Raw genomic sequence first — 27,824 nt, forward strand, 5'->3', positions numbered from 1 at the left:
GACATTTTTTAATGTTTTTATTGTCAAAGCATTTAAGATATTCATTGCTATCGGGATGTTAAGAGCATTCCATGGAATATAACAAAAAGTGTTTCTGAAGTGAATTACCTACCCTACCTTTAAGAGTTGTTTCCACACAATTAAAGGGTTAACAAACTGCTCCAGGTGGGGTAACAACTCAAAAGCAGCTAATAAAGCCTTTTTTTTTTAGTAGGTGGATTTCCTGTTCTTACCATTATGCTGACATTGGTTGAATGCAGAATTAGACATATTTTTTTTTGTTATACCAGCAGCAGGTAGTTTAATTGGCTAGTTTGGATGGAGTCATTTCATTTCCAAATGCAAAATAAAGAGTCATTTGTGTATTATGAAAATGGCACAAGAATGGACAAAAAAAGATGGCAATCTGTAACATACCATTTTTATCAATCCATATTTAGACTTTTCTTAGTGTAAAGGTTACCATTGCCTCCCTCTACACAACATATTTATCAAAGTGCAAAGAAGGCGATGATAATAAGATAAACAATCACATGAATGTGTGTGGGACGTTGCCAGTCTATGAAAATGATTTTTTTACATAGTTATACAAGATATATCTCTATATGGGTTAATGAAAAACACACCTGCTTACACTACACTGATAAACATGAAGTGAGCGCACAATTCATTAACATCGCTAGCTACAAGAAATTTAAAAGCACATTTTTTTGGTTGAATGACAAGGCAATATGAGAAGTCTTTGTCTCCGACGTCAAACATAAAATAACACAAAAAGAGATCCCTTTATGATGTCAGGATGTGGTGAACACCTGACGGAGTAAAACGTAAAGAAGAAGTAGTCCAAAGCATTTAAAGTGCAGAGGTTAAAAACTGATTTACACCAGACTGGCACAGCGCGTTTAAAATACAGCATAGATGAACAAAAATATACTTGAACAAAACATCTGTGGACAGTTCCTCCGTGTGAGTGTGTGTGTGTGTGTGTGTGTGTGTGTGTGTGTGTGTGTGTGTGTGTGTGTGTGTGTGTGTGTGTGTGTGTGTATGTGTGTGTATGTGTATGTGTGTGTGTGTGTGTGTGTGTGTGTATGTGTGTGTGTGTGTGTGTTGAGTCCTTGCCCTCATGTCCTCTTTCAGACCGGCATCTGGTGAGGCCAAGTGAGTTTGAACGTCTGAAATAAACAGCTACAAATTAAAAAGAGGGACTTGATCGTGGTTCTGTCCGAAAAGTTAAAAAGCGATACAAATCCAGATGTTAGATGGAGGTCAGTCCGATGGGAGTCTTGTCTGTAACATGGGAACATCTGGTGATAAAGCATTTAGAACAGACATGATGGTGTCTCTGTCAGAGAGTTGAGACAGGTAGTAGGCTGTGTGTGTGTGTGTGTGTGTGTGTGTGTGCGTGCGTGCGTGTGTGTGTGTGTGCAGTTGATCAGCTGCTCTGCATCCTGCGTTCTTTTTGTCTCCTCCCTTCTTCTAGAACAGCTGGATCATGGACTCCCGAGACTTGCCCACTCCGATCCACTTTACTGAGGAAACAGAGAAGCAGAGCAAGGTGTTGATTTGGGTTGTGTTGTTTTGCCACAGGTCACAGGTGTGTGTGTGTGTGTAGATTTACAGGATCAAGAAACCAGGTTACACAGGTTATCTGCGTATAAAAGGGGAGCCAGGATTCTTAATTCAAAAATCAACTAAAATAGCTTTTAGCTTTCAAAATCAAGAGCAGGGTTGAAGATTCTGGCCCAGGCTCTCGTCATCTCACGCCTAGACGACTGCAACTCCCTCCTGGCTGGTCTACCTGCATGTGCCATCCGACCTCTGCAGCTCATCCAGAATGCAGCGGCTCGTCTGGTCTTCAACCTTCCAACATTTTCCCACACCACGCCGCTCCTCCGCTCACTTCACTGAGAATCCACTTCAAGACACTGGTACTTGCGTACCATGCTGTGAATGGTTCTGGCCCTTCCTACATCCAGGACATGGTTAAACTGTACACCCCAGCACGTGCACTCCGCTCTGCATCGGCCAAACGGCTCGCTGCACCAGCACTGCGAGAGGGACCCAAGTTCCCATCAGCAAAAACACGTCGGTTTGCTATCCTGGCTCCAAAATGGTGGAATGAGCTCCCCATTGAAATCAGGACAGCAGAAAGCCTACACATCTTCCGGCGCAGACTGAAAACTCATCTCTTTCGACTCCACTTCGAGCAATAAAATTATTAACAAAGAATTGCTAACAAAGCACTTGTATACTAATAAAGGACTGGTTTATCTAAAGCCAGTTGAGTAGCACTTGAAATGTTTTGGCTCTATGAAACCTGATGTACTTATATGATTCTGTTTTCTTCTAGTTTGTATCTTGTTGGTCGAATGCACTTATTGTAAGTCGCTTTGGATAAAAGCGTCAGCTAAATGCAATGTAATGTAATGTAATGAAGATGCAACCAGTGTTTTCTCTGCCTACTCAGCTGCACCTTTCGAGACTTTGAGAACACACACAAGTCAGAGATAACATTAAAACAACAGATCTGGAACATTCTACAGCTTCCTTTAAGTAAAAGCAACCATTTATCTTCTTACTGACTTCTGTAAATCGTTAACAGAAGAATTACAGGAGTCAGATTTTCAGTTGTGGACACTTATTTCGACTTCTAGAGGCCACTTTGAGTTTATTTAAGTATTTGATGGACTTATACTTATCACTTAAAACATCACTTTGTAATCATGTCTTCTCTCATCTCCCTCTCTTTGCTGTCACAGCAATGCTTTACCTGTCTGAAATATTTTGTCATGCACATGCCTATATCAATAAGTACTAATTCAATAAGCAAACCCTTTTAATGTAGTTTGCCTTCTGATCCAGCAGAGGGCGATCCTGAAACTCACCATCAGCTTGACCTGTTGCACGCCGTAATTACTGCTCATTTTCAGGTTTACATATTGTATTTTGTGTCTCTACTGTGACATGTCTCCATGCTTTAATGTTCAAAAAGGTCTTTATTTTTCTCATAGTTCAGCACCTCTTTTCCCCCTCTGTCTGAAACCAGATGCACATGCACAAAAACCTATATAACACACTATAGGAAAGGGACATAAAACACACACCGTTTTCACACACACATGTAAATATATCTAATATGTATATATGACCCAATATGTATATATGTTCATTTTAATTCATTTCTTATTTTATAGTTATTTTAATTCAAATGTTAAATTGTATCTTTAATTGTATTAATCTGTGTGAATCTGTGCTGTCCTGTTTTTCATTCTTACCCTGTTGCTGTTAAACTACTGAATTTCCCCACGGGGATTAGTAAAGGTCCATCTAATCTTATCTATTAAAGGTGGGGTAGGTAAGTTTGAGAAACCGGCTCGAGATACACTTTTTGTTATATTCCATGGAATGCTCTTAACATCCCGATAGCAATGAATATCTTAAGTGCTTTGACAAAAAATCCATACAAAAATGTCATCTGTGGAAGCCGTAGTACTGTAAAAAGCACGACCAAACATCTGAGCCGGCCCGGCTAAAGTAACTGGATGGCCTACCTGCCTGTCAGCCTTCCATCTGTGCACAGACTTATCTCGTGCCCTCATTGGTCATGTGCGCGTTCGTGTGTGTTGGAGGAGGGTCTCTGTAAGGAAGTGGCAGATTTTTTCCGGCTGTGTATTTTCAAATTCTAGCACACTCGAGCTGGTTTCTCCAAAATTACCTACCCCACCTTTAAACCCCAAAAAGCATTAATACATTATTTACTTCTAATAAATGTGAAACCGTACCAGGCACTCCGACATGCTCCTCGATGAAGCCGACGTATTTCCGGGCGTTCTCAGGCAGATCCTTGAAGCTCCTCACTTGCGAGATGTCGCTCTTCCAGCCGGGCAGCGTCTCATACTGGACGTCCACATGCTCCAGCACCTCCTGATTGGCTGGCACAGAATCAATGAGAGGAAGGGAGGAGGGGAGGAGGAGTAATATCACACCATTAGCTTTACAGGAGACCGCAATCAAGCAGCTATGATAACAGATCAATATGTTGCTGCCTTGAAATGGAGCTCTCTATAAATAACAGTTCTGACGGGAAGACAGATTCCACTGAACAAAGAGATGCATTAACTTGTTCATGATAACATTAGTCAGATCTGATGTCAAATTTCATAAACAGTGTCAGAAGGGATTTGTTATGTTTGGAGTCCAATGTTCAACTCTTTTTAGTCTTGTGTTTTTCAGTCTTATCTTAATTCTGTCAACTTTTTTTTCAATTTCTGCATGTGCACACGGCCCTGCAGTCTCATGCTCTTTTACTTCAATTGGTGGAGCGTCTTATCTGCTAATCAGGATCAAATGGTGCAGCTTCAATTGACTAAGACAATGGGTTTCGTTGTTATAAGAACAAAGATACTAGACTTCTTTTAGGACCTTTCACAAAAACAAATTTAAGAGCAAATGTAAGATGTGAAATGTTAATGAGTAAGGCCCCTTCTTCCTCTCTGAATTTTAACTGTATTTGAACATTTACAGAAGCAGTAATCATTCACAAACCGGCTCACCTGGAAAAGTAGGTATAGTTTGGTTGTCGACTTTGTACGATACGCCCACTTTGATCTCTTCAAACATGTCAAGTATGTCCAGTTTGGTGAGGGCTATACTGTCGAAGGGACATAAGGAAACAGGAAGGTTATAAGACAAAGGAGCCGTTTACTTGCTAACAAACTTATTGGCATCTTGCCTTAAAATAAGTGAACAAGACCAATTTGTTCTCAGTTTTAACAAATTAAACAAAACTAGTGAAACTGTATTTAAAAGAAATATAGAAATATCTATTGCAAAAATACATTTGTTTGATTATTTCACATTTACTCCTATGATTGTCTATGAAATGCTTTGTCAGAAACATTTCCATATTCATAGTAACAATCATAAAAATACAAAAATGCACGGTGAACTCACGCGGTGAAGCCGTTAATCATGTGTGCATATTTGATGAGCACCAGATCCAGCCAACCACATCGCCTCTTCCTGCCCGTGGTCACGCCCACCTCCTTCCCACGAGTCTGCAGCAGCTCTCCGATCTCCTGAAAACAAAAAAACGAGCTGTTTTTGTTAATGTTACAATACTTAAATCTGATATTCTCATATATTTTACTTTACTTTAATTGCTTACTGCGATTTGGATATTGCATGAGTCCATTTTGCCAAACTACATACTGTGCATCTGAGTTAAACTTAGTTGTAAACCGACTGCGGATATACTGTCCATCTTTGTAGGAAAAAGACATTTAAAGGGGACCTATCATGCAAAATGCACTTGTGTACGTCTTTTACTGTATACATGAATATGTGTCCCCGGTGTTCCAGGGAACTCACCAAGTGTCAGAAAACACAACCCTCTCTATTTTCCTCCATACCCAAATCTCTAAAAAAGGGGCTGCAACGGATCTGATAAAAACTGATCCAGATTTGAACACTGTCCTGACGTCAGGACAGTGGCGCTACGGCTATTGGGCCAACTCCACCAATCAGGAGGAGACAGCCACGGCCATTGCCATTCGAAAGCGCTGGAGACGCTGTAGTACATATGCCAGGCCTGTAGATGGTGCTGTTCTCACTGAATCAGCCCTTGCAAAAACAGAGCTAGAAATTGTCAAATTGAGCAAAATGAGGCATGGCTAAAATGCATGATCCGTTTGGTATTTTGAAAAAAAAAAAGTATAAATATGCCTTATATAGGTATGGTCCTATACTATATTATTCAAATATAGCATGATAGGTCCACTTTAAATATCTAGTTTGCATCTGTATGGGTGGTATAAGGTACTATGTTGAAAATGTTTTCTCTCAGTGATTGTGCTGTTATGTTAAATGTTTGTTTTTCATGTATTGTGTCTTGATATTTGTCTATGTTGATGTTACACATGGAGCTGCTGTGATGCAAGTGAAATTTCAGACTTGATCTGACCAATAAAGTATTATCGTATCGTATAGTATTTGTGTATCCTCTCACATTGATCTGCTCTGAGGGGAACGCTCCGATGCCCACTCGGGTGGTGTACGCCTTGACGACCCCGTAAACCTCCCCCACGTTCTGGGGCGGCATCCCGAGACCCGTGCACACGCCCCCCACCGTGCAGTTTGACGACGTCACGAACGGGTACGTCCCTGCAAGACACGAGGAGGGAAGGCTGGTCAAACTGAGATACAGGCTGAACAAACATGCAGCGGAAAGAAGTGGGAAGATTTGTGAAGACGAGAGGATTTCAAAGTCTGACAGTGTGGACAAACAAAAGTGAGACACAGTATATTTATATTACACTAGACATCGCTCTGCACTCTGTGTTGCACTTCTGGTTAGAGGCTAACTGCATGTCGTTGTCTTAGTACTTGTACTCTGTGCAAAGACAATAAAGTTGGATCTAATCTAAGAATCATTATTTACAGCCTTAATAATATATACTTTTTTTTTTTTTCAAACCGTTCAACAAGAAATACAAAATATGTATTAATAATTATTCTTTGTCTTTCTTCTATTAGGTAGATAATCCTTCTCTCAATGCTTGACTACGTTTCCCATAATGCTTTTGGGTAATGTTTGCAAATTGTCATTGGGTAATATTTTGTAAAAGCATCAACAGTCTACCCTGCAATATTGTCACAGTATCAATATCGAGTATTTGGTCAAAAATATTGCCCAGCCCTGAGGAAGGCTTGTGTTTGACATACCAGAAATGTATATTTTGACAAATGCAGGGTTCAGCCGGTTTGCATAAATCAAACCGATTAAATAAGCATTCACACCAGAGCTACACATCACACCTCATTGGACAAATACCTGTAGACAGACTTGCTGATTCGTGACAAAAGCAGAGAGTTCACTCAATCTCATGAAGATTCCCCAAATTCCCAGCTGTGACCCCAGACCCCAGGATGTGCCTGAGGTGATAACCACTCACAGACTGACACACGGGGTGTTTCTCAATCTCGAGTAAAGCTGCTCCAGAGCCACTATTTCAAGCATACTACGTCATCGAGTGCCTCCAGCATACTTGGAATTCTACCGAGCCCGGCGTACTTCGTTTGGAGAAATTTCGAGGCTGCACATGTGTAGACTCCGCGGTCTTAAAATCCCCACAATGCTTTGCGGACGGACCAATTTCCCCAAATCTGTGGCGGAAAATGTAAGGCGGGGCCTTTCATATGACGCACACCTGCACACTTGCTAGCCTGTTCCACTCTTCGTTTTCCGAATGCCAGGAAGTATTCTTGCCTCGCTTCTGAAGCAAGTGACTCGGAAGACATGTGCTACCAAGCAAGCGTACTCTACATTGAGAAACACCCAGATATTCAACAAAAAAGGTGTGGGTCAGGAATTGTGTCTCGGCTTGTGTGCACAAACAGAGATGTCGTTTCGTCTTGTGCGTCGATCAGCAGTCAAAACGCCCTTTAAGCTAAACTAATAAAACACACTGATGTCCTACATGCTCCAAGTCAAGATAAGATGTTTGCAAAGACATTAGCTTCATGTGAGATGGGGGAAATAAAGTTAAGGCTTGATGCTAGTGTGACTTGCCACATTTTCTAATCCTGTATAAATCCAGCGAGTCAGAGAGAGGTTGTTTGTCTCTCAGTGTGCAGGACACCCTGATACCAGAGTTATTACAAGCGTGGTGTTTTGATAATAACCAGAGTTGATCTCCACTGAAATGTAATCTGCTTTGTGGCATCACTGCTCTTAGTAATCACATGTTACAGTGACATACATCTGGAAGATTAGTATGTTAAGTGTTATTATTATCTTTTCATGTTTTTCACCTTTTTCATGTTTGTGTTTCTGCTGTGCATGTGATAGTATCTAATCATGAAATACAGTGTAGTCTTTATTTTCAGTAAAAGGAAGTTTTTTTTTTTCTAGTAGGGCTGCTTGATTATGGCAAAAATCATAATCTCGATTATTTGGGTCAATAATTGATATCACGATTATTAAAAACGATTATCCATTTACTTTGAAAAGATCCATTTATTGAAAAAAAGAATTTGAACAGCATGTTTTTAACAGTTGATTACCCTGAACTTTAAGTATAATTCAACTGAAAAACCAATACAAATTAAATTAAAAAAATTAAAATTAAAAACTTAAAAGAATAAAATAATCGTTTTATTTCAATTATGTTGTTTTCATAATCGTTGCAAGCCAAAATCGTAATTGCGATTAAAATACGATTAATTGAGCAGCCCTAGTTTCTATGTTGCATTTTTCTATGATTTTAATAACTTTTTTATTTGTATTATTCGATTATTTGAGGTTGACTCTGAAACATACCCAAAAACTCAAGATGAAAAATAGCCTCTTGGGTTACTAGTGTATTTGCAGTAATGTGCACTGTGCTTGTTAAATAAACACATCAAATAAAACACATTTCTGGTTTAAATGATGACTCTGTGGTTCTGAGTGACCGAAAGACAGAGTGCTGATTCAGACGCCGTGGTGCTCATGCACAGTCAGGTGGCATTAAGTGGCTGAACTGTGAGCGTGCACGTGAAGCACGTCGGTGACAGTTAGTAAACTTACCATAATAACTAGTGTGAGCTCCCAGCAGGCTTTTGTAAAGAACATAAAGCTTAAGAGTTTCAGTATCAAGGGGTCACTTTAGATGCACTGAACAGCGCTTAGCAGTTAGAAAACAACATTTACTCTTCAGAGAAAAAAGTTAGCACGAAGTATACACAAGTTAAAGGTCACCTATTATGCAAAATCCACTTTTTCATGTCTGTTATACATCAACATGTGTCCCCTCTGTGTAAAGAGATTCTGAAAGTTTCAGGAAAAAAGATTCTCTCTCTTTTTGTCCTGATCCATTTATATAAATATATATATAAAAACCTGTCTGAAAATGAGCTGATCAGATTTTGGCCACTTTATGATGTCATAACGATTTTTTTGGCTTGTGTAACCATTAGCCAATCACCAACCAAGGTAACCCCCCCCCCCCCCACCTTATCACCAGAATCTCCTCCTAGAGCACCATTGTGTTCTATTTAACCAAATATCTCTCAGAGGGGCTTGAGGAGTTCATTTCATTTCAAACCTTTATTTATCCAGGTGTATCCCATTGAGATCATTGATCTCTTTTTCAAGTGAGACCTGCTCCTTATTCTCATCTAAAGTAACAGACAGAGAATCAGCACTTTTGAAACAGGGCTGAAACAGAGGGGATTATGGGATGCTGCAATGATCTGTTTGGTGTTTGGAACCAAACACTTCAGAGACATGTTTTGTATATATCTGAGACCTATAATATATTGATGAAAAACAGTATAATAGGGGACCTTTAACACTAAGTTGTTAATTGTTGCACGTGCATGCACACACACAGTGCTGTACTGACCAAAGTCGATGTCCAGCAGCGCTGCGTTGGCTCCTTCCACCAGGATCGTCTTGGGAGGGCCGTGCAGAGCCTCGTACATGTAGTGCACCCCGTCCCTCACCATGGGCTTCACCCGCGACACATACTCCTAAAAATCACACGTCATGTTAATGCAAGACGGACAAATGTAGGTATTGTGAAATAAATGTGAATGATTTATCTTTATTACCTTTAACCTGAGAAGCTCTCCCTCTATGTCAATCACTAGTGTGGGGTACATAGCCTTGTACTGGTGAGCCAACACTTTATACCTGTAACAAGCAAAGTTTGTGATTCATTTGAACTGTTACAGCACTCTACATAATGTTGCCATAGGATGAGAAACACAGGAAGCTCACAAAGAACACATCTTGCCATTTTTTGTGCAATACATTCCTCTCAACCCCAAGCCCCAGAAACTAAACACTTATTATTTTTGTGTGTCTGAAGAACAGATAAGGCACATTAACCAGTAATGTAAAATGTTATCTCTTTTATTGCTATACAATAAGGTGTTTATTTGAACTAGTCAGTGAAGTTCCAACCCAAAAGTGAGTCGGCCATCAAAGAGAATGATATTTTGGTGGAGGAAAGGAAGAGTAACAACAGACCACATTTTGGCCATGTTCAATCCTGCCTAAAATTTTTTAAAAAAGCAGAAGGCTCCAGAAAGAAATGGGCTTAACTTTTGATCTCAAAATTACAACATCAGGCCAGGAAACATGAAAGTATTAGACAACTTTGTAATTTGAGAGCAGTATTTCCACTATTTACTTTGCAATCATTGTAAAGAAAATAAGGTAGGTTGCATGACAATTTTGCAAAGTTTTAAAATCTGGTCTTCAAGAATTATCATAAGTTGTGCAGTGTTTGAGTGTGTCTTCAAACTTTTGATTTAGAACAATGAAACCCCCTTCGTGTAACACAAGTTTTTTTTCGGTCTGAACACCCGCTTTGACTCGGGTTCTTTGAAAGAAATTATCAGAGTTTGAGTTTCTAAAAAAACGTTCCTAGAAATATGCCTTGAATTCAAACAAACTATACAACTGGAGCTTGATTGTACTTTGAAATACAGGTAAAGTTTCTGCAGTTCCTCGGTTAATAAGAAACTCAGCTAAGGAAATGGACTGCAGTTACAGTACTCACACCCTCATTTGACCTAAGAGAGATCATAACTACACTGTAGCTCCCGGTATGCACAAATGACAATAAAAGCCTTGAAACTTGAATCATTGCCCAAAGTCTTTGTCGTTGACACAGTGCAGTTAAACTATGATACAGATTTCATCAAAACCCTGTCCTATTGGCTCAGACCTTTCAGAGAACGTGGTGAAGTCGGCCAGCAGGTCACAGATCCTCAGGCCGCTGCGAGCCGCCTTGGCCGAGTACACCGGACCAATCCCCTTCTTCGTTGTCCCGAGGCTGGACGGGGACGAAAGAGAGGAGGGGGGGAGGGAGGAGGGAGGGGGGGAGGAGGGGGGGGGAATAGTAGAAGCATTGGCATGTGAGCTTAAAGGTCACCTATTATGCAAAGTACACTTTTCCATGTCTGTTATACATCAACATGTGTCCCCCCCTCTGTGTAAAGAGATTCTGAAAGTTTAAGGAAAAAATATTCTCTCTCTTTTTGTCCTGATCCATTTATATAAAAACCTGTCTGAAAATGAGCTGATCAGATTTTGGCCACTTTATGATGTCATGTTTTTTTGGCTTGTGTAACCATTAGCCAATCACCAACCAAGGTAACCCCCCCCCCCCCCCACCTTATCACCTGAATCTCCTCCTAGAGCACCATTGTGTTCTTTTTAACCAAATATCTCTCAGAGGGGCGTGGGGAGGGGCTCCTTATTTTTCATCTAAAGTAACAGACAGAGAATCAACACTTTTGAAACAGGGCTGAAACAGAGGGGATTATGGGTAATGCTGCAATGATCTGTTTGGTGTTTGGAGCCAAACACTTCAGAGACATGTTCTGTATATATCTGAGACCTATAATATATTGATGTAAAACAGTATAATCTGGGACCTTCAAAACAACATGTAATCATGTTAGTCAGCACAACTGTTGTGAAACTCTTAATACTTTCAGACAAAGTCATTATTGTGAAATCCACCGAGTGTATTTTGGAGCTTGGAGACGATACAGAATCTATGGTGGACCAGCCATGTTTGTGAAAATCGTTTTACTTGCAGTAAATCATAGATAACAAAAGAGACAACTGTTGATTTGTATCTGAATAGTCCAATGATGACACTACAAAAAGAGTTTCCACCGTCATTAGGCTTTTTTCTGCATCTCTACATACGTGAGCAGACATCAGAGAGACACAACTCGAATAAGATTTTAAAATAGAAACATTTAAATATGCCAAACTCTACATGCAGCTCTTGTAACTCGGCCTAATAACAGGAAGGCTCCATTTGCTTATCCTACAAGCAAACTACAGAACTGAAATAGATCCTCTGTGGTTATCGCGTTTCATCATTAGCCGATGTTTAACATGCAGTATCCAATAACCAAAGCGACATTTAAGTACTCAGCAGCTGTGACTATTACATTAAAAACATTATCAGAGTGTTAATAGTAATGCTCAATGCATACATAGCATTTCACTGTTGGAGCTGCTCCAGGTGCAGCTATATATCACTTTATTTTATATTAATTAGTTATGTAGTTAGTTACACAGATTTGAATTGATTGAGGATTTCATTTTCTTATCATAATGTACACAGACTTTAATTCTGTATATATATCTGCTTTTGTTTGAGTTAATGTTCCAAAATGTTCTTTCACTATGACTAGATTTATTCTTATTATGAGTTTGTAGCATCAATACTGAACATTTCCCCTTTGTGTTCCCAGTGTTGAGATAAACTCTGGCTCAACAACGTGTGATCAGACTGTGACTTCATTCTGACGCGTGGAGATGTTTGAAATCCACCAGCCGGTCAGAGCAATCTGCTGAAAGCCTATAATGACCCTGCTATTAAGGCACCCTGACACACACACACACACACACCATTACATGTAAGACGCTTTTATCCAAAGCGACTTACATACTCAATACACACACCATTACATGTTAGACGCTTTTATCCAAAGCGACTTACATACTCAATACACACACCATTACATGTTAGACGCTTTTATCCAAAGCGACTTACATACTCAATACACACACCATTACATGTTAGACGCTTTTATCCAAAGCGACTTACATCACACACACACACACACACACACACACACACACACACACACACACACACACACACACACACACACACACACACACACACACACACACACACACACACACACACACACACACACACACACACACACACACACACACACACACACACACACACACACACACACACACACACACACACACACACACACACACACACACACACACACACACACACACACCACACACACACACACACACACACACACACACACACACACACACACACACACACACACACACACACACACACACACACACACACACACACACACACACACACACACACACAGTTGAGCTTAATGCTGTGAAGACTCCACAACATACCATTCAGTAAGGTTCACTGCGCAGGCTAATTTATTATTATAATATAATCGTTTTACACATATAATCGTGTTTGTTGAATACCTGTTTTTTTCTTTAAATCAAAACCATAACTATATGAAATCCTGGTATCTTCGTTAAGAGTCTCGTGGTATGCTTGCTAACAGGAAATTGTGTTTTTTTTAGTGTCTGGATGACACGCTGCTGTTTAGAAACACCACCTGCTGCAGGGCTGCTCTGCCTGACCTCTGACCTCTGACCTCTGACCTTTCCTGGGATTCCTGCAGGCAGAGCAGAGCTGAGATAATGTTCATGTGTGACACTGTGGAAAGACATTTCTGTACACATGGACGTGAAAATGACTGAAGGAGGACATGTCGTTTCTGTTCAATCTCACTTAAGAATTTCATGTATTATAGAGGATAATAATATGTTAACATGGACAGGTATCTATATTGAGTGTTTCTACTTTAGCTGTTACCTTTTTAGTACAGAATTACTGCAGCAGAATAGTGCTAAATGGAGCTTAAATATCATTCTGGATTTGCTCATACTCTGTAAGGTTGGTATCTAAGAACCACAGTGTTGTTTTAATTGAGAATGCAAACAAAACGCAAACTACGGCTGATGCTATTAACTTAGAACATAGCATACATCACATTTAACAAATTAATTTGGACAATTCTATGTGAATTGTGAAGCCTTAGTGTATAATGTGTGGAACACTGTTGCTCTGTCAACAATAAAAGGTACAAATCTAAAATCATCCAGACAAAAGAAATGGATCTTACTTAAATTCACATCAGAGTGTGAGTCACATTCACAATACAGCTAAAATAAATGCCTTAACGATTCAAACAACAACAAAAAGCATTTTTTGACAATCCATGAGTTTTTTTTTTTTCTTCAGTCAAAATACAAGGAGGCTCACAGTGTGGGCAGTGACTCATGAGATTAGGAATAAAAGACACACCTATTGCTACAGAAAAAATGTTCTAACCTCCATGTTTGAGTGTGTGTGTGTGTGTGTGTGTGTGTGTGTGTGTGTGTGTGTGTGTGTGTGTGTGTGTGTGTGTGTGTGTGTGTGTGTGTGTGTGTATGTGTGTGTGTGTGTGTGTGGATTGCCCACAGTATTGAGTATGTAAGTCGCTTTGGATAAAAGCATCTAACAAGTAACATGTAATGGTGTGTGTGTGTGTGTGTGTGTGTGTGTGTGTGTGTGGCCATTTTGAAAGCAACAGGTTTCTTACTTCTTGCCTGCTTGCTCTTGTCTTTGCTGTTCCTGAACACTGTCAACAGCTTGGTGGAAGTCAAACACTGCAGAGGAGGAAGAGAGGGCACACACACTTCACACACTCCTCAGAGGTGGCAGGGCTCACACTTCAAAAAACACACACACCTTTTTGCATGCAAACATACAAACAACATTCACACAGAGGACTCACCAATGTGTGCTCTGTCGGAGATGATCAGCCTCTTCTCCCAGTCTTTTAGACCTGCAGAAACACACTCACACGTTGAGTCTCCAAACGCTAAAAGGCACACTTTTGTTTTGTAACTTTTTCATTTAAAAACAACTCACCTTTTCCTTTGCGTTCGTTTTTTTCTGCCTCTTCAAACAGGCCTGGCAGGTGGATCACGACACCGTTGCCTGAGGTTAAAATAAATAAACTGTTAAGTTCAGTCTCTGTTTGAAGAGAGCTAGATGAAACTGACTCTCCTTGTTGGGACAGTGCAACACTTAGAAATATCCGGTTGATATTCTGGGCTCTCTCAATAAAAACATCCTCCCCTCTGTCATGAACCTTGGAGTGACTTTCGATAGCGCTTTTAAATTCAATAAGCAGGTCAGCACCGTAGTCAAATCCTGCTTTTTTTAAATAAGACTATTGGCCAAGACCAAGTCGTTTTTATCTTTTAAAGACCTAGAAAGGGTTATTAATGCCTTTGTTACCTCGAGACTGGATTATTGCAACGCTCTGTATGTGTGTATGGACCAGGCCTCAATTAAACGCCTGCAGCTAGTGCAGAACGCAGCTGCACGTCTTCTGACTGGCCACAAAAAGCGTGACCACATCACCCCTATTCTGGCCTCACTACACTGGCTTCCAGTTCGGTTCCGAATTGATTTTAAAATCCTTTTATTTGTTTTCAAAGCCCTAAATGGGCTGGCTCCGGCCTATATAGCTGAACTCCTCCATCGCTACACCCCAGCCAGAGCTTTAAGGTCTGCTGACCAGCTGTTGCTGATAGTGCCCAAGACCAGGCTTAAAACCAGAGGGGACCGAGCCTTCGCAGCAGCTGGCCCCAGGCTCTGGAATAGTCTGCCCCTCCATGTGAGGTCGGCCCAGACCCTAGGGGTTTTTAAATCCTCACTCAAGACACACTTCTTCTCTCTGGCCTTCTAGTCAGAGCGGAGCACGACCCCTGACTATTCCCTGTGTTTTTGTTTTTTATATTGAAGTAAAGTGTTTTTATTACATGTCCAGCACTTTGGCTCGACCAAAAATCACTTTTAAATGTGCTTTATAAATAAAACTTGATTTGATTTGAGAAATGATCAATGCTCCTTTGTTCTTCTGTGTAACCGAGAAATAAATAAGTTTGTCTGTAAGCACTATCAAGTAACACCAATAATACTAAATAATTTGTTGTTGCTGCAGTACTCTGTTTTAAAAGAAAGCTAAGTGGCCAGAGTTATCAATTGCTTTATAAAAACTAAATCCTTTCGCAACTTTAAATGGACAGCAGTGAGAATAAAATGCCAGAAATGCTCTCCATTTAACCATAAAACTCTACAGAGGGACACAAAAATCAGCTTTTGCCTCCTGGATAGATCAATGTGCATACCATGAATGATCTGATCATGTGGACGCATTTTTAACATGAACAGCTGGCAAAAAGTAAATATGGCTTTTATTGAATTACTTTTTTGTACTATTGGTCCCATATCTGTTTGTGGGGCAAGTGCTCAAGAACACACCAGACACACTGAGCTGAAAGACTTTCTGAGTGTGTGTGCCAGCATAAAGCATTAATGTAGATAGAAGAAAGAGCATTAATGTGATTGGATATTGACGGATCATACAGCTCCACATGTAAGAGTGCAGATCAGATGCGTTTGGGGGGGGGGGGGGGGGGGGGGGCTGGAGGCCAAGAAGTAAGAGCAAGACACCATTAGCTAATGAAGTTACTGCAGATGAGTGGATGTGATGCAGTCTGGCTCTGATCCAACACCACTCTCACTGAAGCAGCATCAACATGGAGCTCCTGCTGCGCGGCTAAAAGCAGTCGATCAATACTTGAGAAAACAGCCAGGAAAAATGCCCTTGGAACGAGAGTCCGTGGGTAATTGTGTACGAGCAAAGCTTTTACTCGGTCACTTGCATCCTTCTCTTATTGTATTTATTTGACATGTATATATATATATAGTAGGGCTGTGCAATTAATCGTATTTTAATCGCAATTACGATTTTGGCCTGCCACAATTACGAAAACAACATAATCGAAAAAAACGATTATTTTGCTTTGCTTGGTTGTGACAGTGCAACATATTTGATCAAATTTATTTTAGTCTAATTTATTTGTATTTATCATATTTACATATGTTTAGTAGCTTGTTGAAGTGCACTCCAAAATATTTGCTGGTCTCTTTTATTGGTATTTATTATTTTAAATATAAATGTATCATTTATTTTATTTATTTTTGTATTGGTTTTTCAGTTGAATTATACGTTCAGGGTAATCAACAGTTAAAAAGATACTGTTCAAATTATTATTTGTATTTGTTTTAAAGTTCAATAAATGGATGTTTTCAAAGTCAATGAATAATCGTATTTAATAATCGTGGTATCAATTATTGACCAAAATAATCGTGATTATGATTTTTGCCATAATCGCACAGCCCTAATATATAGTTCACTTCTCCTTTCCATTATTTGCATATTTGTCACTTGCAACATCCTCTGCTATTTTATATAATGTATGTTATCTTCTTCTTGCAGTGTTTTTTTTATTGTTTACGTCTTCTTTATATTGATGTTGCATTGTTGGAGGAGCATGGGAAGATTTGTATTGCCATAACTAAACTGTGCACATGACAATAAAGCCTTTGAATCTTTGAAACCGCAAGTCCTTCCTTTCTGTAGCGGTCAGACTATATAACCACCACAGCCCCTAGTAGACCCCCACACACACAACAACACAGACTATAACACCCCTTGTTGTTAAATACCAACTATGTGCAATATGTGCAATATATATATATATATATATATATATATATATATATATATATATAAATGCTGTTAATTACTGTGCAATATATACCTGGCTGCTAAATCTTCAGAACTGTTACAGATGCTTCTTTAATATTTTCTTTATGCATGCTTCTTAGGTAACATTAAGCTGTCTTTGGCTCTTTTCTGCTGTAACAAATGTACATTTCCCCTCTGTGGGACGAATAAAGGTATTCTGATTCTGATTGAAGGGTGTGTGCACGTCAGTAAGTGTGTGTAGATCGAACCAACGCTGAGAGTGAATTGAAGTTACACACCAATGAAGGCGGTGACCTTGGGGTTGATGATGCCGCTGGGCAGGAGGTGGAAGTCGTACTCCACCGAGTCCACCACCACTGTGTGTCCTGCGTTGTTGCCGCCCTGCAGACGAGACAGAGAGCGATGAGACAAACAGAAACTCAGAGACACCTAATGGACGCTCTGAAACTTTGTTTAGCTGGGCTGAAAGGCAGGCCGAATAGTTTGGCGAGTAGCAACAAGCATCACATACACACACTCGCCTCTGTTTGTTAGTGTGTGTGATGCTCTGTGCGGTTGCTTGGAGACTTCTGCTCACGATGCATTCAGATCTCGAGTGACATTCTCACTAAAGTGTAAACTTGCATGTCAGTAAAATGGACTGTTGTTATTGTGGATGAAGTGTTATGTAATAATGTTTTGAGACCAACATCAAGATCCTGTAAAGACTTGCTGCTCTTACATCAGAAACAAACTGCAGTTCACTCTTAAACTTCACCCTTTAAACCCTTTAAAGCCACCAGTCGCTATCAAAGTCGAACGAACATGATCATGTGCTGTTTGGCAACCCTCTGACAAACTATCCAGCCTTTTTTTGGCACAAATCAAGTCCAATCATAAAACCAAGGCCAAACATAAACCACGGCCCTGACAGTTAATAGGCCACATGCAAGATAATTTCTCTATTCTTAACCTAATCCTTTTTCTAGTAGTACTGCATGTTAAATTATACGCTTTTAACGATGTAAACATATTGTAATTAGCCTTTTTCCGCCAAATAGCTGGTCATGAGTTCCACATTTCTTGGCTAGTTTCCTCTTAAAGTTATTAAGAGAACATATTATGTTCTTTTTCAGGTTCATAATTGTATTTTGTGACATTATTTTTCTCATAATGCCTGTGATGCCGCACCTCTTTTCACCTTCTGTCTGCTCTGATTGGTTAGCTGGCCGGCCCTTAGCCTATCACATAAAATGTGTTGGAGCGCTAGCCAATAGAACCAAGAGTGTTACATAGTGACGTCACTAGCCGCTTTCACACCAAGTACTTTGCCGTACTTAGTTCCCAGCACACCCATGGAACTAAGAGCCGATCGCGTTCACACCGGAATAAGTTCCCTGAGGGAAGATTACGCAAATGAAGCCGCTGACGTCACTTCTTCTGCTTTGGGTTTACTGGCAGGCCGCAAACAACTTCACGGCGTATACTGCCGCCCGAAGTCCCCGGCCGGAAGTCCCCGGAGTTGGGGACTGGCTTCAGTAGAAGCTGCTGGGACTCCCAGCAGCTTCTACTGAAGCCTTCCAAGTAAATCGCCAGAACGCCGACACCTCCTCATCTCCACCGCTCCCATGTTTTTTTTTGTGTTGCCATAAGTTACTCTCTCTCTGTTGGTGCGCGGGGCTAATGCTAATGATAATAATGCTAATGCCAGCAAATACAATGGCGGCTTCAAAAAACTTTTCCGAGTTTTACGGGGCGTGGTTTACAATTCACCCAGCCAATCAGAAATTGGAACTTTTTTCTCCCCAGGAAAGTAGCACCTCTCTAGCAGGGACTAAAAATGGGGTAAAAGTTCTCTGAACTAAGTTCTCTTTTTGGTGTGAACGCAAAATCCCAGGAACTATCGGAACTAAACGGGAAAAGTACGGGGAAAAGTACTCCGGTGTGAAAGCGCCTATTATGATAAGGTCGTATACAAAGGAGTCCAATTGAGGCGTTTCCAGCAGGAGGGGGGAGTGTGTGGGAGAGAAACTCCCTTTGGAGGAAACTTTGGGATTGATGCCTTTGCAGACATTTACATGCACAAAAACACACTACAGAAAAGAGAAGCGTAGGGTCTCTTTAATATAATGCACTTAATACCTAAAGCAATGTTGTTTATTTAACATTTTTACCAAAATCTAAAATCATAAAAACGACATGGTGGGTCACGATGGCTGACGGAGGGAACTGAACTGGTATGTAACAGAGACGATATGGGCTCGGTGGGTGTTAATCTGATTGCTACATATTTGCCAGTAGATGATTTAGCACAGCTGACAAAGTAGATAAAGAGCAATGTGGAGCCAAGAAGGAGAACAGCGAGTCCTCGGACGGGAACAGTCTGCTCTGCTCCGCTCTGCTTTGTGTTTCACAGTGAGATACTCCGCAGCTCATGGACTTACAGATGAAAAAGAAAGAGAAGATGACAAGAACACAAGCCAAGCTGAAGCAAAAAGGACTTATGCATGAAGGAAAGTATTGTAATATTTTCCGCTGTGCAGATGCATTCATGCGCTCGCTCCCCTGGGTGCCAATTGATCTCAGTGCGTCCTGTGACCTGTGGATGTAAATCAAGCCCAGCATGTGCTCCGAGCACACAGAGTTATTCCTGGCCACCGCAGCACCCTGAAGGTGGAGAGGGGGAACAGATGCATCTCCTTTTTAGATACTTTTATGATCCATCCCATCCCCCCACAGAACCTAACCCTGGTTCTCCTTGTGTCCCGTGATCGGCCTCTTATTTCCATCATGAGAAACTCTACTTTTATTACACTCCTGCTACTGTGCTGAGGTCTGTGTGCTGCCGTATTATCACTGAGTATACACTCTGAGATTACAACAAGAGGTCATAAAGACTTGAGTGGAGTCAGGGAAGATTCCTCCTGACCTCAGTCATTTCCAAGCACAATATACTTTAAGGAGACATAATAACATGCTCATTGTCCATATTATAACTTTACTATTATGGTTTCTTTGATTCCTCCTCTGTTACTCTTCCTAAATGTGTGTTACAGATAACTGGCAGAGACCTTCAGACTAAAACCATGTAACCTATCTGTTTAAATGTAAATAAAAGAAGTTTGAGCATAAAACCAAAGATTTTACTTTCAATCGTGCTTGGATGTGGGGAATTGTGACCCCCATAATACAAGTAGAATGGCTATGAGTGGACGAAAAAGTATGGACAAATAAAGGAGGGGCTTAGCATGACATCTGAATGACAGGCTGAGTTTCCGGGTTGGTGTTAAAGGTTCATGTTATCTGATCTGGACCTTTGACCCCGGGGAAACGGATCTCACACCCTCCTGCTTCGGTATGAAAGGGCAGACATGGGTTACAACTAAATAAAATGTTTATTGGCTTTTTATATTGACGAGTATTTTTAAGATTCAGCCAGAAACTCTGCTCATTATTTTAGTAAATATAGTTTTATTATAAAGGTTTAAGCTCTCACATTCAGGAACAGTTTAAATAAACAGACCTTAAATGTTAACAAAACTGTGTGACTTTATTTCCCTCATAATTGTGAAATCTGCACATTTGGTTTTGTCGATGAAATGTAAGAACATATTGAAACATGTCCATTTCCCACAGCACAATGTGTTGTTTAGTCCGACTAACAGCACAACACTTTATTTAAAACTTTAATTAAATATTTTAATTTACAATCAAGTAATTTACACTGCTAGAACCAGAAATGTGTTTACAATTTTGTATAAAAAAAACAAAGAATCGTTTGATAATTCATATAGTTGCTGATAAAATGTCTGTCTATTGAGTAAGAGTAAGAGTAAGATGCAGTCTGATGCAGCTTCATTTCTCTACAGACCTTACTTGTGTCAAAGATCACAATCAGACATTGGTTGAATGTTTGTTTATTAGTAAACACATGTTGTGTATAAAGTTCTGAGCAGCAGGGAGCCATGGAGAGAACAGAAAACACCTCCTGGATACGTTTAAGGTCTCAATGTCAAACCCTGATTGTTTGCAACCGCCTGCACTATTTAAATGTTGGTTTTAACTAGGGCTGTCAAGTTAACGCGTTAACGCAAAAAAAAATTAACGCCACTAATTATTTTAACGCGATTAACGCATGTGTATTTTTTGTCCTCGGCCGCCCCGTAGTTTCAGAGCGCATCGAGTTTAAAATACCATCTACAAGCTGATGCTTACAGCCCCGCTCCTGCCGCCCGCTTGTGGCAGACCACACTTCCACGCTCACCGGCAGGCCCGGACTGGCCATCGGGAGGACCGGGAGGGTGTGTATGTGTGTGGCGCGACTCGCGCGAGCGAGGCACACCTTACGTGTTGTTGTTGTTAGCATCTGGTGCTAGCTAGCTGCGCTAACGGATATAAGGAGCTGTTTCAATGACATTTCGCCGACAACTGCGCCGAGCACTTGACTTTATGCAGGTAGCCAGACAGTGGGACATTGTACGAAAAGTCAGCACACTCAGCACGGATAGTGCGCGCAACATGATTGCAGCGTCCAGGCAGCTCCCGTTCGAGCAGATATGCCTTGAGCTGCACATAGCTCTAACGATCCATCACAGTGTCCACACACACACACACACACACACACACACACACACACACACACACACACACACACACACACACACACACAACACACACACACACACACACACCACACACACACACACACACACACACACACACACACACACACACACACACACACACACACACACACACACACACACACACACACACACACACACACACACACACACACACACACACACACACACACACACACACCACACACACACACCGAGGTTCCAGGTTGAATCGAATATTTGTAATGTTCAGAGGTTGTTGTGTTTAATATTCATGAGAATATTTGTCATTGTTCAAATGATAATAAACAAACATATAAAGCATATTTGTGCACTCATATGTTGATAAGAGTATTAAAAACTTGAAAAATATCCCTCTAAGGTACATTTAGAACAGATAAAAAATGTGCGATTAATTTGCGATTAATCGCGATTAGCTATGGACAATCATGCGATTAATCGCGATTAAATATTTTAATCGACTGACAGCCCTAGTTTTAACATGACGAGAAACTACTTTCGGAGCGGAGCAGAGCAGACTGTTCCCGTCCGAGGACTCGCTGTTCTCCTGGAGGTATGCAGGATTTCTGTTAGACAGGTTTGACTTCTGTGCATGTGAATCCTTCCATTAACCATGTTAACTGTTGGAAGATCTCGTGTACACAACACTATTCAGTGAAAGGGTGAACAGACAATCATCTCTGTTTGACAGCCACACCTTGGTTTCAGTACACAGCTCTGTAGCAACCGCAGGGAGTGCATCGAATTTGTGTCAAATCATTTTTGATACAAGTCAGTGTGTCCTGTCCTGGCAAAACAAAAGGGTGTTCCTCAACGTCTTGGTGTCTAAATGTTGTATTGTATTGGGATTTTTCACCATTTATATACATTCTTAAGTGGTAAAAAGTGGTTAAATGTAGCAAGAAATACGTCTGCCTGACAAGTGTCTTCAATCAGACCTAATAGATAATATAGCATATAATATAGCCATAATATTGTACTATCATCATTTCTTAGCCATGAAACACTTCTGCTTTTATGTTAATGTATTCATTAATTGTTATTTATGACAGACTGTAACTTGGTAGCAGAGTTTAAAATTAAACTTCAGGATCAGATTTAGCTGATCATTTCTATGTGGCAAATAATGTTGACCTTTTATCTACCGCCATCTTCTGTCCGTCACCCCTACCCTTCTAAAATGAATTGGGTTGATTTTACAGACCAGGCCTGACAAATGAACCAACTTGGCTTCAGTCTCAAGATGCCGATTCTTTTCTCTACCAATCAATTCAATGTTTTTGACTCCAAAGTCAGGTTGATGGTGAAAAGTGGTCATAAATCTTTCCCAGAGCCCAAGGCGACATTTTCAATTTACTTTGTTTTTCCCAGCTACAAACAAAATCAATGTACAAACATAAGACCCATGTATTTCCAAACATTCGGTCTACCTACGCTGTAAAATGTATTATCTCTTACACACGGCATCTATTGCACGTCTGTCCGTCCTGGGAGAGGGATCCCTCCTCTGTTGCTCTCCCTGAGGTTTCTCCCATTTTTCCCCTTAAACTGTGGGTTTTTCTCTGGAAGTTTTTCCTTGTACGATGTGAGGGTCTAAGGACAGAGGGTGTCGTTTTTCTCATACTGATATTCTGAACAAACTGTGCTGTTGTATTTGCTGTAAAGTGTCTTTACTGTAGGGTATTTTTATTATATGTACAGCACTTTGGCTCGACCAAAAATCGTTTAAAAATGTGCTATATAAATAAAACTTGATTTGATTTTGATTTGATAAGAGACAAAGAAAAGCAGAAATAATCTTCACATTTGACAAACTACCGCCAGAAAATGTAACGTTGCTGGTTAATGTAATCGACTCGATCTAAAATATTTGTATTAATATCGTATTGATTTAACTGTACAGGCCTCAGTGCTGTGTGGACAGTAAACTAACTGTGAGGTAATAAATGAGACAAGGTGAATTATTGTGGTCCTTTATTAGGCTCCTTTTTCAATGCAATGAATAGGTCTTTACACATATGATAGATATTGAAAGGATGAAAGGGTCACTAGTTTCCACACATTTATAATTCTCATTTGTCAATAGAAATCTGTAGCTAGAAAAACAACACTTTTCTAATGGGTTTTCTGCTTTGAATGTTTTATTTCAAATGATTAGCTGTGAATGAAGCCACAGCTTGCATTAATGTTTGGGATTGTGAGACCATTTTAGCCACATTTGACTTTGAATTGAGTATGTTGGAGCTTGGAGGCTAATTAGCAAGATTTAGCACCATGTACTTGTTGAAGCATGATATGTATATTCAATATTCCTGCCGTGCGTCTCCGGGGATTTGTTTTTCTGGTAGCACACCCCCTCAGTTTAACCCGCTCTTTCCTTTCTTGTAACCTCAACTGTAACTTCTAGGAACTCAGAGGTCTCGACTGTAAGAAACACCGAGCAACCCTGCTGGCAAAGCTTATTTAAAAAAAAGATCAACTGCTCCAGCAGCCCAACAGCCATAAACACGCACGCACCATAACATATGGGGGAGTGCCAGAAAGCGGTTTATTTTTACACGTCTCTTGCTCGACAGGACTGCTGGAACAAGAAGCTGTGAGGCTTCGGAGAATCTTTGTTATGTCAACTCGTTATCAACAGATACTAATAGAACACAGATTTACGAGCAATCACAAGATAAGAAAGATATGGAGATGGTGATAAGTTGTGGTAAGATATGAGCTTTTCTCGTAGATAATTCGGTATCAGTGTATTCCAAGTATAGCTAAAATAAAATTGTAGTAAAAAATGCTAAAGATAACTTCAAAAATGGTCTCTTTTACATAGTTTCTCTGTCAAAGAGCACTGACGACATGAAAAATTGCCTCTTCACTAGCCAATAAAAAGGCAAAAGTGAGCAAGCTTTTATATTCAGATTTTATTCTCAGTTTGCCAAGTCTCTCATTTCAGTATAAACACAGACTTTAGAGCAGGCAAAGTGTCAACAAAAACAACTGAGAGGGTTTGAAGTTTATTCAACAAAAAGTACTCTGCATTGTTGTGCTAAAACACAGCAGTCATGTTTCACACGTTTTGTTGCCAAGACGCTTGTTACTACCAACACAAAAAGAGTTATTCATTAAAGTTGAGCCAGGTTGACTGAATGCAGTGACACACATCAGCACATCGTAGACTCAAATACGACCTCCACACTCTTCTACAGGCTGGCTGGACTTCAGCTTTCTTAAAAGAGAGGTGGTTTAAAAACTGTCACCTAAGTTACAACACAGACAAATAAAGCGCTCGAGGCAACAGTAGACTAGCAACTCTGGTTCTGCAAGGTAGAATTCATGTTTTTGTCAACGGAGTCTGGTAGTTTTAAAGAGAGCATAGAGAAACTCCCTCTGAAGGGAACTTTGGGATTTTAGCCTCAGCAGACCATTTCAAAATGCACAGTCAGTAGGGGCTTGGACTGGGAGCCGTAGGGTCGCTGGTTCAAGTCCCCGACCAGACCTAAATATGGAGTGTGGACTTCTACTTGGAGAGGTCCCAGTTCACCTCCTGCCCTGCCGTGGTGCCCTTGAGCAAGGCACCGGACACCCCCCTTCCCCCCCCACTCCCATTGCTCCCCGGGCGCTGTACAATAGCTGCCCACTGCTCCTAGTACTAGACTCCTTGTACTAGGATGGGTTAAAAGCAGAGGCCAAATTTCACTGTGTGTGCTGTGTGCTCTGCATGTGTGACCATTAAAGAGGGTTTCATCCCTCCCTATTCTATTCTTCTACAGGAAAGGGAAAACCCCCCAAAACATATTAAGTCCTCTTTAAGCTTCCCATTGGAGCGGGCTGTCTGACAGCGGGTGCAGCGAGCCGTTTGGCTGATGCAGAGCGGAGTGCACGTGCTGGGCTGTATGGTTTAACCATGTCCTGAATTATCCTTTTAGTATGTTGTTCAAGACCATCACAAAACAAGGGACCAGTCCTTCATCAACCGCTTTTCCTGACTGTCTACCAGAGACTTAATCTTCCCAGTCAACAGTGGGCAAAGGGTTGAGTTAGCCCGGCCCATGACATCATTTCAGCCTCTCTAAACCACCAGTTTTGCATGAGAAAACTAGAGTGCATGCAAATTCAACATCACAAAGTGCCAGGAGTCAAACCACACTGAGCCAACGTGCCAGAGATAAAGACAAGTGGAGGGGTCACATGGATGTCATTAAAACACACAGCTTGATAAGATAAAACAACAACAACAACACAGTCATTGTGCTGAAATAGCCAGAATCAGAATTCCTTTACTTGTCTCACAACTGGGAAATGTACGGTATTACAACAGCAAGAGTAAAGTGTAGATTAAGTAAGAAGAAGAAGTGAAGGTGAATAACAACTTGTTGCACAATCACATCTCTTTACACTTACATCTGTTAAAAAGGGAGCCTCTCGGTCACAACTACGCACGTTTTAAAACACCCCTTATATCCTGATAATAATTGGTTCGTTCACCTTGACAAAGTTGAGAATATGTTGTCAACAGATTATGTACGTTGTCTGGTTTTGCACCATGTCCCCTCCCAGCATGTCCAAAATGATAAGGTGGTGCATGTATGGACAGGTCTAAAAACCACAGTGTGTAGTGTTTACCGAGGAAGTGACGCCTGCAGGGAGGAACATTTCAGAGGAATTCACAGGGCAATTTAGGGCTATTTTGACCCCCGATGTTTGAGATTTAAAGGCATTGTTATAACAATGACAACATGTCCACCCCTAGATTGTGATTAATGGTGCAAATAGCCTGAATTACGGGGCAATTTTGCCCTTTACCCTCTAAAATGATGCTGACACTGAACCAAGACTACACAAAACAAAGCAGAGAGAGAGAGAGAGCAATAATCGGCAGAATTGACACTGAACATTTTGACAAAACATTTTGTGATTTAGCTTTTTCCCTGACCAGTCAAAAACCGAATTTGTCATCTGACTAAAACCATAATATCTGATTAATTCGCACAACTTTTATGTAGATAAAGCAGCATTCAGCTCAAGGTAAAAACCAGGATAATGCTTTGACTAACACCACAGATGACACAGTATAATATGAAACATCAGCTCCCATGCAGAGTGAATAAAAGCCTGCAGCCAACAGTATTGGAGACCCTTTGCTAGCTCTCTGACGCACCAATGGAGAGCACCACAGCCCGGTCTGAAGGGATGCACCTGGTCACTTTAGTTGGCCAAAGGTGCCTGCAGGATTTAGTCATGTGCACGCGACAGGAGTCATCCTCACAGACATTAAAATGTGTCAGAGGAGCTAAAAGCTGCTAGCAGGGATTCAAGGTGACATTAGCAAAACATTGAGAAGAAGACAGTGAATGAGATGCTCGCTATTTACTATGAGCATGATCTCAAAATTAAGAGAGGGGTAACCAGATTAATGCATGACAAGTGAATGCATCATGGAGGTAGTAGTATGAATGGGGACCAACCTGACATCTGCACACCATATCCGCGTCTTGTGCCAGAAGATCCACAACTTTCCCTTTCCCCTCGTCGCCCCACTGAGCTCCGAGCACCACGCTGACCCTGTTGCCCACGGCCGGCCTCAGTTCCCGGTCTGTCATGCTGTCGCCACCGTTTTTGGCCCCGGAGGTTTCCTGACTCTCCGACATACTGCTGCTCGCTGCCTGACTCCACTTGTGCGCCGTTTCGCACCGTCTTGCTGCACCAAAGATACCCCTCCTCCTTCTTCTACGGGTCTATTGGAAGATTGTGTACTACTGCCAAGGTGCATACTGACACCTACTGTATCGGAGGAGGGAAATAAGATCAGAATCAGAATCAGAATCAGAAACAGGTTTATTACCAGGTAGGTTTACACGTACGAGGAATTTGACTTGGTGTCGTGGTGCATACATACAACAAGAATTAAAAACACAGGTAGAGAACTAGAAAAATATAAAAAATAAT

The 27,824-nt window shown here is 40.8% G+C and overlaps 1 protein-coding gene across 2 annotated transcripts; it reads right to left on the reverse strand.

Moving 5' to 3' along the window:
• Positions 1 to 401: 401 nt before the first annotated feature.
• On the reverse strand, positions 402 to 27,618 carry adss2 (adenylosuccinate synthase 2). 2 transcript variants are annotated; one of them, XR_004557723.1, is made up of 13 exons: positions 27,344 to 27,618; positions 17,538 to 17,640; positions 14,565 to 14,633; positions 14,428 to 14,478; positions 14,233 to 14,299; positions 10,719 to 10,826; positions 9,595 to 9,676; positions 9,387 to 9,513; positions 6,008 to 6,162; positions 4,954 to 5,078; positions 4,554 to 4,651; positions 3,783 to 3,924; positions 402 to 1,529 (listed from the first exon to the last, which is right to left on the reverse strand). XR_004557723.1 is itself a non-coding variant. In XM_034152355.1 (13 exons), exons 1-13 carry the CDS (start codon positions 27,524 to 27,526, stop codon positions 1,477 to 1,479), a joined length of 1,371 nt encoding a protein of 456 aa, XP_034008246.1. In that variant the 5' UTR covers positions 27,527 to 27,616; the 3' UTR covers positions 402 to 1,476. The 2 variants fall into 2 exon arrangements, 1 of the variants encoding a protein (XP_034008246.1); XM_034152355.1 differs by having other exon boundaries at positions 3,783 to 3,932; positions 27,344 to 27,616.
• Positions 27,619 to 27,824: the final 206 nt, after the last annotated feature.

The sequence above is a fragment of the Trematomus bernacchii genome, unplaced genomic scaffold, assembly GCF_902827165.1.
Source record: "Trematomus bernacchii unplaced genomic scaffold, fTreBer1.1, whole genome shotgun sequence".
NCBI classification, from domain to species: Eukaryota; Metazoa; Chordata; class Actinopteri; order Perciformes; family Nototheniidae; genus Trematomus; species Trematomus bernacchii.

Excerpts from the sequence above, each read along its gene's own strand:
- adss2 (XM_034152355.1), bottom strand. The coding sequence starts at position 27,526 with ATGTCGGAGAGTCAGGAAACCTCCGGGGCCAAAAACGGTGGCGACAGC. Across the intron at positions 9,514-9,594 it reads GAGAGCTTCTCAGGTTAAAG|GAGTATGTGTCGCGGGTGAA; the intron begins GTAATAAAGATA and ends TGTGATTTTTAG. Across the intron at positions 3,933-4,553 it reads AACTATACCTACTTTTCCAG|CCAATCAGGAGGTGCTGGAG; the intron begins GTGAGCCGGTTT and ends ATTCTGTGCCAG.